Source organism: Penicillium vulpinum (genome assembly GCF_028829585.1).
Source record: "Penicillium vulpinum strain IBT 29486 chromosome Unknown utg000001l_segment0_segment0, whole genome shotgun sequence".
Classification (NCBI taxonomy): domain Eukaryota; kingdom Fungi; phylum Ascomycota; class Eurotiomycetes; order Eurotiales; family Aspergillaceae; genus Penicillium; species Penicillium vulpinum.
In genome coordinates this window covers 4411050-4424843 of record NW_026643241.1, presented here as the reverse complement: position 1 = coordinate 4424843, position 13794 = coordinate 4411050, and the positions used below count along the sequence as shown (strand labels likewise).

At 46.1% G+C, this 13794-nt stretch overlaps 5 protein-coding genes across 5 annotated transcripts; 1 reads left to right on the top strand and 4 right to left on the bottom strand.

Moving 5' to 3' along the window:
- Window positions 1–455: 455 nt before the first annotated feature.
- Window positions 456–2692, bottom strand: N7479_001599 (Carbon-nitrogen hydrolase; the record flags this gene model as incomplete). The annotated part of the gene is made up of 6 exons (XM_057249296.1): window positions 456–662; window positions 741–815; window positions 1281–1366; window positions 1418–1541; window positions 1778–2583; window positions 2638–2692. 6 exons carry the CDS (start codon window positions 2690–2692, stop codon window positions 456–458), a joined length of 1353 nt encoding a protein of 450 aa, XP_057113728.1.
- Window positions 2693–4562: 1870 nt separating this feature from the next.
- Window positions 4563–6531, top strand: N7479_001598 (fungal specific transcription factor domain-containing protein; the record flags this gene model as incomplete). Its single annotated transcript, XM_057249295.1, has 4 exons — window positions 4563–4657; window positions 4844–5539; window positions 5590–5879; window positions 5945–6531. The coding sequence occupies 4 exons, from the start codon at window positions 4563–4565 to the stop codon at window positions 6529–6531; spliced, it is 1668 nt and encodes a 555-aa protein (XP_057113727.1).
- A 716-nt stretch (window positions 6532–7247) lies between these two features.
- Window positions 7248–8294, bottom strand: N7479_001597 (Glycoside hydrolase family 71; the record flags this gene model as incomplete). Its single annotated transcript, XM_057249294.1, has 1 exon — window positions 7248–8294. One exon carries the CDS (start codon window positions 8292–8294, stop codon window positions 7248–7250), a length of 1047 nt encoding a protein of 348 aa, XP_057113726.1.
- Window positions 8295–8876: 582 nt separating this feature from the next.
- N7479_001596 (uncharacterized protein) lies at window positions 8877–9398 on the bottom strand (the record flags this gene model as incomplete). Its single annotated transcript, XM_057249293.1, has 1 exon — window positions 8877–9398. One exon carries the CDS (start codon window positions 9396–9398, stop codon window positions 8877–8879), a length of 522 nt encoding a protein of 173 aa, XP_057113725.1.
- Window positions 9399–9524: 126 nt separating this feature from the next.
- On the bottom strand, window positions 9525–10928 carry N7479_001595 (uncharacterized protein; the record flags this gene model as incomplete). Its single annotated transcript, XM_057249292.1, has 1 exon — window positions 9525–10928. One exon carries the CDS (start codon window positions 10926–10928, stop codon window positions 9525–9527), a length of 1404 nt encoding a protein of 467 aa, XP_057113724.1.
- Between the last annotated feature and the right edge of the window lie 2866 nt (window positions 10929–13794).

Below are 13794 nucleotides of genomic sequence, written 5' to 3'. Positions count from 1 at the left end.
ATTAAATGTATGCTTGGGTCGACTGAATTGGCGGCTCCTCTGCGTAGCCCTAATTGAATCACCAACCTGGATCATGAACATAAAGGTTGTCATCTACTCAGGCGAAACCAGCAGATGGCGCGAAAGAAAATTCCATAGAGACCTGATACTTACTTGCAGGAAGGCCTCGGATCCCACATTGAGATGTATCGATGCCGAGCACAAATTAGTATGCAGATCCTAAATGTATGAAAGTGGAGAACTAGACAGTGTACTTAATATCCTTGAATTGACTTTCCTGTCATGTTGCTCTTGTTGTTCCAGGGCATGTCAAATACAGTAGAACCAAAACTACGACACTAAGCCAAAATTTATAAGGATGCCCCAAAGGGAAAAGGTATTTTGTATTTTGTAAAACCCCGACCACACCCCAGCTGGGAACATGGAATCATAGATGCTAACGAAAAGCGACACGTTTAAGCGTCATCGACGGTGGTGGTGTGGAGACCCTTGGGGTCCTTGACGTTAACGGCCTGGACGTGGGAGTAGAGACGCTCCTTGGCGTTCTCCTCGTCGTTACGCTTGCGGGAGATGCGGACGCGGAGACGGAAGGGAACACCCTTGATACCGGCTTCCCAGACCTTCTTGTTAAGCTGGGGGTCGACGCGAACATCCTTGGTGCCCTATTGGTGAGTTGCGCATGTTAGCAGACTGATCCCCCAATAGAGACAAGGGAAGGAAGAGCATCGCTCAAAACTTACCATAGCCTGCTCAGCGAAGGCGCGGATCTCCTTGATAGCCTTAGGAGCACGCTTCTTGAAGCTGACGCCGTGGCACTATAATTCCGGAAAAGAAGTTGCAATCAGTCTTCCGCCCGAATGCCATCTGCTAGAGAAAACTCTGCGCGATGAATGTTTCTGGTCTTTCGGCCATAGTGGACTTCATAAAACTAATTCTTCTTTTGTGTTCCGGGTGCGGATATGTGTGGATGCGAGCGAAGACTTTTTCAAGATCTCCTCTCGGCTGTCTCTATCGCTAAGCAGACAAAAGACAGAAGCGCCTTGTCCTACCTGCAGATTTCTCCACAGGTCATGGTGAGGATGATAATGTGGCATAGAGGGGATTGGTTTCCCATTCGACCCTCGATGCGCACACACCAACCCACACCACACACATTCTTTTCCGTAACAAATTCCATTTTCAGGAAAAGTTCTTGTTCTCAGTCCAATATATATGCCTCCAGAACCGAATCGTATTCGAATCGTCGCAGGTAGACTGGGAAAGGGTTGTGTTCAACATACTCGCTTGTGCAGGTTGATGGTGTACTCGCGAGTCACCACATCGGCGATAGCCGAGCGCTTGTTGCCGGTCTTGACGTTGGACATCTCTGCGGAGAAGGTTAGAAGGGTATTTCTAACTCGTGATTGAGAAGACTGACTGAAGGGGTGGTCGACGGTGGGCGGAAGTGATCGATTGTCAGAAGAAGAGTTCGCGGTCGATTTTCGAGTGAAATTCAGTGTGGTCTCGCTTGACTGTGCGGGGTCTGATTGGGTGGAGTGGGGCTACATGTTAACCAATTATATCCCGGATGTGGAGATAATTAGGCCTCAGGCAATAACGGCGTTTTAACTATCAAAAATGCATACTTCCAAAGTTCCCTCCAAGGTTGATTAAATAACATCGTTGTGAATATTCAGGCGGTTTAAACTAAAGTTTCTAGATAAATTTGATATAATTTATAACGAGATCCCTTCCACTCTCCTAAATTTCCCCACAATTACTTCTGGCCTGCGCTCACATCGGGGTAAAGGTCAAATCGTCGCTGGGTGGAGATAGGAATTCCACTACGGATGTTTGCAATCGAGTCATTATTCAAGTCGGCGTAAATAATGGCCTCCTTCTCTTCAGCCTCGGACAGAATATTTGCGCTGGGATCAGCGACCAAACTGTGACCATAAGCGTGGTAGGCGGCATCCAGATCACGCGCCGGGCTGCAGAGCGCCACGTATGACTGGTTATCAACAGCTCTGGCACGGCCAAGGAGCGACCAGTGCAGTGGACCAGTGGTGGTGTTGAAGGCTCCCGGGTAGACGAGGAGGAAAGCGCCCTGGCGGGCGGCAATCATTGCTGGTTCTGGGAAACGAATATCATAGCAGATAGCCAGACCGATCTTTCCGTATTCCGGTAAATCAATGACTGTCAGCTGGTTTCCAGGTGAAAGTACATCGCTCTCCTTGAACTGAATCTTGCCCGGGATATCGATGTCAAACAGATGCGTCTTGCGGTGAGTGCCGATCAAGGCGCCTGTCGGCGAGAAGACCAACGAGGTATTGTAGTACTTCTTGGTGGATTCCTCCAGTTCAGGAATACTCCCGCCGATGAGGTATGCATTTGCCTCCGCGGCGATGGCTGACAGGGCGTGGAAGGAGGGCGATTGTTCAATCGTGGGAGGAGAGGGGAGGAGGGTCTCGGCGTATTTTGGGAAGAAATTGGTGCCATAGGGCGAGTTGAAGCACTCAGGAAGAACGATTAATCGTGCGCCAGCCTTTGCAGCTTCAAGGACTTGGCTCCGAGCATGGGAGAGGTTCACGGCCTTGTCCGCTCCTAGATAGTTCAGTTAGCTTGGAAAACATGGATAGGTCTAGGAGGGACTCAAACCTGACGCGAGCTGGACAAGAGCCAATTTAAGAGGCTTTTTCAAGAAGGTAGCCATTGTTGAGGATGTGAGGAAGAAGAGTTGGAGGGGTGACTGGAATGATATCGGAGAGGTTGCGAATTGCGGGGACGGCCATCTCGCCGATAAGCAGTCCGACATTCATTACTCGTTCGAATTGCTCATATTTTCTCCTTTTCTCTCTTGGTGAATTCTGTTTGGTTCTAAATAATTCGAATACGCTTAGAATCTTGTAGGGCTTCAAGTTGGGGCAAATCCAAATCAATTACGCTCATATTAGCTATCAAAAAAGTCTCATAGCTTCCATTTCAATGGCCCCTTATGTCGAGCTGCAAGTATATTGAGGTATGATAACGCAAACATAACTATCGATCATAGGTGTGGAGAAGAGCTTGCTCGCCGCATCAAGAGGTCAAATTGGATGCATAACGGAGAATTTGAAACGGTGATTTCTTCCTCGACTGTACTATCAAGTTCTCATGGAATAGGTCGAGATAGCTGTATATTGTAGACAAAGCCGAATGCCTCTGCTGCGTGAGGCCCGCACAAAAAGACAATCCTTGCATTGCTGTCGTCCAACAACTCCTGGTGGTAATTGCAGACAAACGTCCAAACGAGAGAATTTGTACTTCGTCCACTCTCCGAATCGTATCGCGAGTTGTGTTGTTTTGTTTCGTATACCAGTTCACCTGGCTCAGAACCTGGTTGTACACTATTCTCATATCTGTTTCCCATTTGACCAGCTTTCAGATCCCCGGGTGCTCGGTTCCGACTGGTTCCGGCATTTTCCCCAGCAACAAGGTATGCTAGATCAGGCACGTATTTCGCAAAGATCCGAGAAACCCAAATGTGCGAAGCTTGTCCGGAGAGCCCGTCGCATTGGGTGCAATCATTGAGGCGATTCGGCGTCTAAGAGTATCTTTAGTAGAAATAGAACGAGATAGGAAGGCTAACAATGGATTAGAAGAACCGCGGTTGCCAGGACATTTTGTTACGATTGGATGAGGTTGAATTCTTCCCAAACGACGACATTATGTCATGAAAGTATGGACTTGGAGGATTTATAGGGATGACAGAGATGGCAGAGCTACCTGCAAAGAACCCAAGAGAGAAACTGGGGTTTTTATAGTCCCTATGTTGCAAAGAGGAGAACAAAATCTGGGGGAGACTCAGGGGATAGTCGTGGAGAGAGAACATTAAAAGGCGGGCATTTATTGGTTAAGCATATTTATGTTTGGGTACCCGTTGACTTCCATATCCCTTTAATAGAGCCATTATATTAAGAACATCTCTAGATGTCTTTTTAAATGTTTTTTTGGGCGTCTTTCCCCCCTACTTGGTGATGCTAGAAGTACGAGGATATGGATACTTCATCAGTACTGTGTTCCGACATAACATCCAAGAAAGTTTTATTAGGCTTGAGTTTTTCTGTTCTTTTTCCCGTGGACATTTGAGGTGCTCCATATGTTATGAAAGTAGTCAGTGTCTTGCTACATCGTAGTCCTGGAACACTTTGGGCGTTGTCATTGACTCTCTACAGCAACATGGATGTGGCCCTAGCCTATACTACGAGCCATGAGAAGCATGTGGTTGACGAGTAACTATATTTTTATAGAAGGCCGACTTCACAGAGAAAAAAATTACACCGTACTAATATGTAACATCTCTACTCCGTATATTGAGGGAATAAAACGGTTCAAGGCGGCACTACAAACATAGTAGCGTGGCCCACTGTGGTGTAATTGTACCAATAGAAATTCGATCAGGGGGATCTGACACGGAGTCCCACTTCTTGATTTCTTCCCATTCGGATACATCGGACTTGAATGCGCATCATTTAACTGTTCATGTATTTCGATAACTCGATTTGAACCTCACATTTGGCCTCATCTGTGTATGCCAAGACGTTATGGAGGATGGAGTCGGAAACCGTCCCAAAGCGTGCCTAACTTGTGCCAAGGCCAAAGTACGATGTTCACCGGAAACAGATGGTCCTTGTAAACGGTGAGTGTATAGTTTGATTTCATACTTGATACATATATTGACTGTTGTTAGTTGTCGTCGCTTGGGAAAAGAATGCGGAAATCAATTACCTGGAGCCCATCGTCGTGAAAAAGCATCAGTCGCAAGTGCCTCGTAAGCGTATATCGTCATCAAATCTCTCCAAAAGGCTCCTGACATTTCAGTTAGAGATGTTGCTGCACTGGAGGCTAAATTAGACCGCATGGTTGCCATGCTGGCCGCCTCGGAAAGAAGTGCCAGAGAACGATTAGAAAGTGACCCGGCGACAAGATCATCGTCTACGTTTGAAGAAAATACCGCTGCTCCCGATGAAATCGAAGGCCAGGTCTTGATGGAAATATTCCTCAAGAAAATGTTTCCTCTCTTTCCTTTCCTAGTGATCCCTCCGCACGTCACTGCAGAGGAACTGCGCCGCGAGAAACCATTCCTCTATCTGAATATTTCAATGGTCGCGTGCCAAAATGCCCCGCGCCAGCGAGAAATAGCGGATGCAGTCCAAGCATATGTGGCAGAGCACATTGTCATGAGGGGAGAACACAGCCTGGATCTGCTTCAGGGGCTTATGGTCAATGTTGCCTGGTTCATTTCAGTCAGTCGTTCTCCGCGATCCAATCCGGGTGAACAACTTCCCGATGGGCGCAAATTCGATGAGACCCACCATGTTGTTCGAAACACTGCTCAGCTTGATACCTTTGTGCACTTACTGGTCGCGCAATCGTTAAGCTCGGGCCTAAATCAAGCGCTGACTTACCAGAAAAACTTGAACTATCCTTTGACTTATTTGAAGGAAAACGTGAATGAGGACCCTGTTCGCACACTGGAAGAGCGACGCACCTACCTTGGGTGTTATTATCTAACCACCATGTACGTATACGACAACCTAATCTTGTTGGACGTAAGCTAATGTTTCAAAGGCTCTCGATATGTGTAAAAGACTTGGGGCCAATTATTCGCTTTACAAGATATACCGACGAATGTTGCAACGTTCTAGAGCAGGTCGCAGAATATCCCACCGATGCTTATCTTGTACAACTAGTCAGAGTGATGAACCTCGCAGATAGGATTCATCACACACTATACCATACCGATCTCGATTTCTCATCAATCTCATCAGTGCATCCGCCTATTGGACTAAGCATACGATGGCTTGAAACCGAGCTTAAGCAACTCAAAGCTCGTATGCCGAGCGAGTCACCACACTCTGGTGAGTTATGTTATTGTCTTTGTGCACAAGCGCACAATATAATAATAATCTGACAACAACGACAGACATTCTAAAGCTTCATTACAGTACCCTCGAGATACATCTTTATCGAATAGCCCTCAGTAACGAGCCCTCCAAATCCAATTACGGTGATCATCCTCTAATGCGGTTGGATCTCCTTTTCCGTTGCCTGGAAGCGACAACCTCCTCTTTTCAAATCATCCTCTCTCTCCACTCAGCTATTTTCCCTTTCTTTCCTTTCAGCATCATGTGTCAATTTGGAAAGGCACTGGTCACACTTTCCCAGCTTTCTCTTTATGACCATCCGGGATGGGACCGAGCATATGTGGAAAGCATAATGGACTTTGACCAGACCGTTGATCGTATAATTTGCAAGCTCGAAGAACAAATTCCAGTTGTTGAACAGGCTGCAAACGATTTGAAGTCTAACGAATTACCGGAGATATTTGGAAGGATGGCGATTCGCGCGAAAATGATTAAAAAGATGCATCGGCGGAGAAAAGATGCACTGGAGCAAAATTCCCTGCCAGCGGATGTACCACCGATGGATTACAACTTCTTGTTGAATTATCCTCTCGATATGATGTTTCCTTTTGGTGAAATTCCATCGATATATGGGGAATATAGTTGATAGGCCCAGTGGATCGAATGGAGTCATCGCTGAGATTCAGCGATCTCAATCTGCTTGTACAACCCCCATGTAATAATCATTTATTTCCAACTGTAAAGGATCGCTATAAGTAAAGAAATCAGAACTAGAATCGGGGGGTCTAGGAGATCGAAGCTAGAAATGGCCGCCTCACCCCAAATTGACCTCGACAAACCAACGAGAGCTTTAGACATAGATATTATCCAGTGTATCCGACATTAAGTTTCCCTTCTATTCTTTTCGCCCATTCTTGATCATTGCGTAGTTTGAGCAGCTTGAGTACCGATAATTTCATAACAAAACCAATTAATACATTATGTGCTGTCTCAATTCGCGCTACACGATATGATCATTTTACGACTAGTATCAGAAAGATTGGATTCTATACGGGCCATGATACGTACTATCTAGCTAACGAAAATAGTAATGTTCAATCGATCAGATTCCATTAGTTTCCTGTCTATTTATCATGTTGGTACAATCGGTAGCTGCATGATTTTCAAGCTCAACGTCTCAAGCACTTGCTGACAATGGAATCAACTTGAGTTATCTTACTCTCAAATACCTGTCCGAACGCCTTTATTTCAGCACTTTTCATCCCGCGCCGAGCGGTAGCCATCGTATTGTATTGCAAGGCCCCAAATGATTCATCACTAATTGTGCCAACCCCGGAACCGCCGGCAAAGCCCAACAGCATACTAAGAATCAGTGAGATTGCCAAAGAAGCATTCTCGGTCCACAATATCGTAGTAGATGATATGGTTTTGGACTGACGACTCAGCATACTCATTTGGACAGCTTTCTTTTGAGTTATTTCTGCCATTCGCGTTATATGTACATTCGAAATATTGATTCCCCAAGCCGCTGGGTTTATTATCAACATAGCTGATGTTCATGAAATAATAGAGCTGGGGTTCAACCTGCTCTATCATGTATTTTGTGTACTCCTCAAAGTCCTTGTCGTAGTCGGCTGTATTGGCAATGTTTGTATAGTTGGCCAAGGTAGCCTTCAGCTCCCCATATAGTGCACCCAGCATATAATAGTCGACACAGTAGGGATCAAAGTTGTCACTATCGGCTTCCAGCGCATCAAGAGAGGAGTAGTTAATGCTGAAATCGCAAGGGAAGGTGCCGGAGCACTCCTCACTGTCGTCATCCACATATCCACAGGGATCATCCTCAGGGATCATGTCTAAGCATACCGGCGAAGGACAATAGTCTCTGGTACAAGCAAAGCTACAAAGACCGTTATCCTCGATATATGGTGCCCAGCCGATGATAGAGGTGTTTTGAGCAGGAGGATTATTCAAGGGACCCGTTGCGGTACAAGTACAATTGTAAATGGGGCAATAGCCATAGTTACAGCTAAAGCTGCACAGACCAGTCAATTCACCCTCTCCAATGCCAGCGACACATGTGTCATGGGTGAATGGGGAGACTGTCGGAATCGTCAATGGAACTGACACAGTTCCGCACGCAGTTGATGGGCAATAGCCATAGGTACAGTCGAACGAACAAAGACCGGGATAATTGGCGTCTTTGCCTGCAGCTGGATAGCCGACGACGCCTGTAGATTCGGGTAGTGTTGGCTGAGGTCCCAGTTTGGTGCACACGCACGCGCCAACGGGACAGTATCCCAAGCTGCAGGAAAATTCACAAAGCCCAATGAAATCCCCCATCCCCCATCCCTCGACACAGACTTGGTCGTCAAGGTTAGGGGAGGTTCCGACAAGATATTTTCCCATGGTGAAGTCTACCCATGCATTCCAATTTTCGACTTGATCATCATAGTGACATTCGCTATCAATTGGCTTTCCATCAACTGTGAGAAAGCCACTCGAGGCAGTCACAGTCACTTCCACGTCACCAGAATGACCCGCAAAAGAGATACTTCCATGATAGATACCAAGCGAAGTCATACAGGACCCATGTAAAGATTACTTCCACGATTGCTCAGAGTTTGACTGAGTTGGACAGCGCAGATAGCTGTGATTAGAAGATCCTGCAGACGAGATAGGTGTTGGATGGCAGGTCAAATTTTGATGTCTCTGGGATATATGTATGATAGGTACTTGTATAGTATACAAATTTGAACTGCTATCTACATGCTGCTTTCCATTTTGCTCAAATTTAATCGCACAAAATCCAGCGAAAATAAAATCTGCCAAATGGTAAGTCTACCCCTGGATTTAATGTGGCTTGGGTATTTATAATGATATAAGTTTTTTGAAAAAGATTGGTATCTTGTTGTTTCACATATGTAGTTTATGCATAGTAAACACTGCGTGCTTTGGTTGCTGATATCAACATCTTGAGTTTAGATGTATTCAAACAAGGAAATCTTGCGCATACTGGTGACACCAAGCTCCTCGTGCAAGAAAAGCCTTGGTTATATTGTCTCTCTCCTGCCTCATTTGGGTTCGAAACTCAACCGCTTGCGCAATTGTCATTGAATCATCCTTCCGTGTGTTCTCCATTGATTGTGATGTGTCGGCCCAGCTTGGGTCCTGGGGGGGCACATTTTGAGTTGAGCAGATTCGATAATGTGGGTCTACCAACCACAAAGTTGCAAATCGAAGGTATCCCGGCTGGGATGTGTCTGCGAGACTAAAAGGTTCAGCCTTAGACCGCAATGTATTTGGCCAAGCAAGAAACTGCCCATTCCGTGAAATCGGGATAGATCCTATGGTTTGTAGAGCATCCGGAAAAAGACAATCATCACTCTCGCCGTCCCACTCAGGAACATCAAAAAGTCGATCCATGGCCCGATATTCCGCTATATTGAATCCAGAGTCATCGATTTTTGTCTCATGTTGGAATGAAACCTTTGCATCTTTGATGTTGTGCATATCGAAGTAGCATGTGGCTGTAGAAACGATATGCTCATTGAGGATACCAGCAACATTGTGATGGGAATCACCACCATACAGGGGGTTTTCTGGGGTGAGCTCAATAGATGACACTCGAACTATGATCTACAGGCTCTCAAATTGATCCTGAAGAGATATAGAATAGTATTGGTGATCTGGATCAGGAGGTGGGGGTGTTTGATCAGGTTCACTGAATTTGGGCATGATCGCGCGGCCTGTATTTTCACCCGTCTTCCATTCATCGTATGTGAAGGAGATCCCCGGATCAACGCCTCTCACAGCGAACATCCGGTTTTGCTTTGCTAAGATCAGTTCTTCTAGTTCTTCTGAAGAATTGGGAGAATTCCATTGCCACGGCTGCGCACTGGCGAGAAGATCATGGTACCCAGAGTCAGGCTGTATGCGGTATCGCTTTTCGGGCTCAGGGAGACTAAGATATTCTTGTATTTGTGATCGAAGGTCAGACCATTCTTCATCTGTGATAGGTGGTCTCCATCCCCCACTCGCGCCCTGCAGGCGATAATAAAAATCAGGAGGCCAATCACTACCTTCCACTTCAAAATTATAAGTCCTGATTCGAATTGGTGTCCGACCTTGATCTCCAAGGATAAGCATTTCATTCCACGGTTGCATGGCGGCCGAGATAAAGCCCTCGAGCGCTTTGTATATGCTCATTTCCTTTGGATGTACACCATTGATATAGGAGGTAATTTTAGCTCCTTCTTCCTTGTTTAAAGTAACCTCAGAGGGAAGACACTGAAAAGCATTCGACCAGTATCTGTACTTGTCAAAATACCGGGTGTCTCTTCGGTCCACTCGGGCTCTTTCATCTCGATACCTCTCTCTATGAGTTGAGGATGGTTTCTCGGGGATTACAGAAATTTGAGACTGTGACGGTCCCCAGGAGCCAGGTCTCTCCATATCAACTTTGCCCCCATCGGTAAGGACTCGAGTGCGTCCATAAATGAGAGGATACAGGAAGGAGTCAACCACATGTCGAACGTGACTTTCAGAACCACTCCCAGGTGTCTCACCCGAGGTAGAGGATAAGAGAGATCTCGAGTCGGAAAAAAGCGGAGACATGGATTCGCGAAGCTCGTTGAGAAGATCGTCAGGAACTTGAGATTTGATGACTCGCGAGCCCGCATCAAGCACAGCAATATAACCCGTGCGTTTGAAATCAGATGCCTTGTCTCGCAACTCCTTTACACACCACTGCCATAAGGGTTCATCAAATTCGAAGACCGAATTGGCGTACTGATGCCATTCTTGCAGTGTCTGCGGGTCCTCGCACTTGTTTTCCCAGCCTGGCTGTTCCGTAACATACGATATAAGCTGCAGCATGGAAAGCTCTCGGAGAAACAACTGTGGAATTTGTCGCCAATCGGCAATGCCATGTGCAAAGCGATTGTCTTTTGGCTGTTCATACCACAGGGGTACACCATTGAAACCAGGAACTCGCAAGGGACCAGTGCCGCTGTTGTCCAACTCGATAGATGGAATGTCCATCTTTATCTGTTCCAAGTGGCAGGAAGATGATGAGAAGGGAAGGTGGGTTGTTATAGCACGACCGAGAAGTCGGGTTGGTCTAGTACGACCAAGAATTTGGGTATGAAAGTGAAGCCGTTGGAGAATGGTAGCCATTGAGAAAGGGTACCTGTGATGCTAGCATGAGAAATGGCAATAATGTGTGTGCGAGGGAGAGAGTTGTAAGACTCGAAGCCTAAAGGGAGGCCAAGATACAAGATAGCGGTAATTTTGATATGGGGCGTGTATTCCGTACAGTATCTCGGGATCTCGGGAGTCTAGCTGGGTCTTGGCGCGGGCGCTAACCTTATCTGTGGCTTATATAGTTCGGATTGTTAGGTACGCCATTGCAAGGTTGTTTGCTTCACTGACCACCACACGGAGTTCCGCGGAACATTGATCACGATCCTTGCTATGTAGTGGCGTCTAGGGGAAATGAACTCGGAAATTGCCGGCAAACAGTACAATATCATCGGATCCATGTTTGTGCCTTCCATATCTACCCCTATGAAAAGTGCTGGATGGAATACTTTGCCTTCACTTGCAATCCCACCCTCAAACGACATCTAGGGCTGCCATAAACGATGCAATCAACTTCAATTCTTCTTCTTACCTTTCTACTGGCTATAGAGGGTCTCTTTTCCTCCTTGGTATCCGCCTCTTGCTTTCCCAGCGCTCAGAATGAAACCATTGGGTTCTTCAGTAAAGCACCTCTGGCCTATGGATACACTCATTTATCGCCATCTGAATGCGCTAATGAATGCGACAGCATGAGCACCTGCCAAGCATGGCTTTTTGTCGTCAATGCGAATGAATGCCAGTTCTATCGTTCAGCTCCTGTGGCACAGGCAAAGAGTGCAGGTTTCATCATGGGATCGTGTGATAGAAATGGCACCCGAGGGACTAAATCGACATCGAAAGTGTTCCTGCCAGCTTCATCCTCTGTGGTACCTGGTTCACAGACTGCTCAGTCCTCCCTATCCAACGTAAGGCCTTCCCGCGTGTTAACACAGGTTGATCTTTGGGGATTTATCTCTAACGGAAAATTCAGATCCAAGGACATGCAACTCATCTGAGCGGGCACAAGCGTGGTCATTATCATCCTCATCATCAATACGACTAGTCCATCCAGGGTGCTTACGGGCAGGTGTTCGCTTCATGGCTTGATGGCTATGATATCTGATTAGGGCTTTGGCGCATGATTTGCGGGGTTGATGGGGTGCTTTGTTTCGACGCCTTATGGTTTAGGAATAGAGTCGTATTTGATAGTTAAAGTATGATTATTATGTCCATACTTATGCCGCTGAGCATGAAAAAAAAAAGGAATGTACTTCATATCTGAAACAGGGTCTCAGTAACTTTATCCTTTGCCCCTGCTAGATTAAAGCAGACTTTTTATTCTAGATGGGAAACATATTGTGATCTTTTTCATAGGCTCTAGTCGCAGTGCGGGACCTATTTCTAATTTCCATAGGATTCGTACATCTCTTTAGAAGCCAATCGCTTAATCCGCTATTTCTAAGTTGCATAACAACTATAAGCATACAGAAACCTTGCTAAGGGGACAGGTAGCAAAAGTAGAGAGCAAACCCAAAGCATTGAAACCGTATCGGCCCCTTGTGATCATCGTTTCAATGATCTTCATGTACCGTTGAACTTCATTTGGGCCGTAGGGATTGGGGGTTATTTGTTGCTCTTTTAATTTCGAGGAACTTCGCTTAGCTATTGTTACCTGGGGGGATTGAGACGTATCAATTATCGCTGAGGTTCGGAGCTTGCGATTTTTGAATGACAATAGCAACACAGCTAGCTATATCATACTTATTGAACCGATCGAAGCATGCTCTAGCCAATTTTAATGCACTTTCTATATCAAGCTAGGTTGTAATCTGCTCGACGGACCATTTTGTACGAAGTTCTCTAACACGGTTTGTCCAATATTCCATTCCAGCAGGATCGGCAAATTCGGGGTAAAGATCATGTAGCCCAGCCATAGTGAGCTATGCCAAGGATACTGTAACAGAGCGTCTACTATGATGCAATAATCCCTGCGACAGATACTATCCACTGTCATATTTTGCGTTTCTGAGACGAAAATCGAAAAATCTTTGCATTGCCTTGTTGAGTTCTGGAGTCCTACGATAGGGCCTAAGCAACGATCTGTCCCAAACAAACTGCCTACGCGGGGACATCCTAGTATGTATCGACCGTACAAGTATGACTTCCCGTGGGGTTACGCCTGCGTTGCTGGCTTCTCCAAATCGCATATTGGATCACGAAAAGTAGAGAACTATTCCACGACATCAAGTCATCGCTGGCTTCCCTACTAAAACATGATTGAGTTAGATGAATATATAGCATTTTGCTTGCTTCCTTCTCTGCCCTCGAGAGGATATCGGCTCTTTTGCGCGAGGACCGTTTTAAAATACTCTCCGTGGATGCTACAACCCTATGGTCGCGTTTGCCCGAGCTTTCATGGTCGAATGCCCTGAACAGGTATCGCGCGATATCTGCAAGGTCGCATTGAGGCTGATGAGTTGCTGACGAATAGAATAGGGCCTATCGGGATATTTATCCAGCACCTGAACCCAAAATCCGATCCATTCCTTAGGGGATTAGAGTCTGAGCCGGACAGCTCGGCCGTCCTATTAACAAGCTGCAATCCCCCAATGGAATCAACAAGGCTAGTGAACTCTTCAACTACTGCTTTTGGATGCAACCTCCAAAACAGTGGCAGATGTTCGGGTATTCTCTGTAGGATCAGCGAGCTTTACTGTCATGATGATCGGTGGGGTAATATAGGTAACGTGATCGTGCATAATTGCTTATTTCTTTGAGAGAACAACCC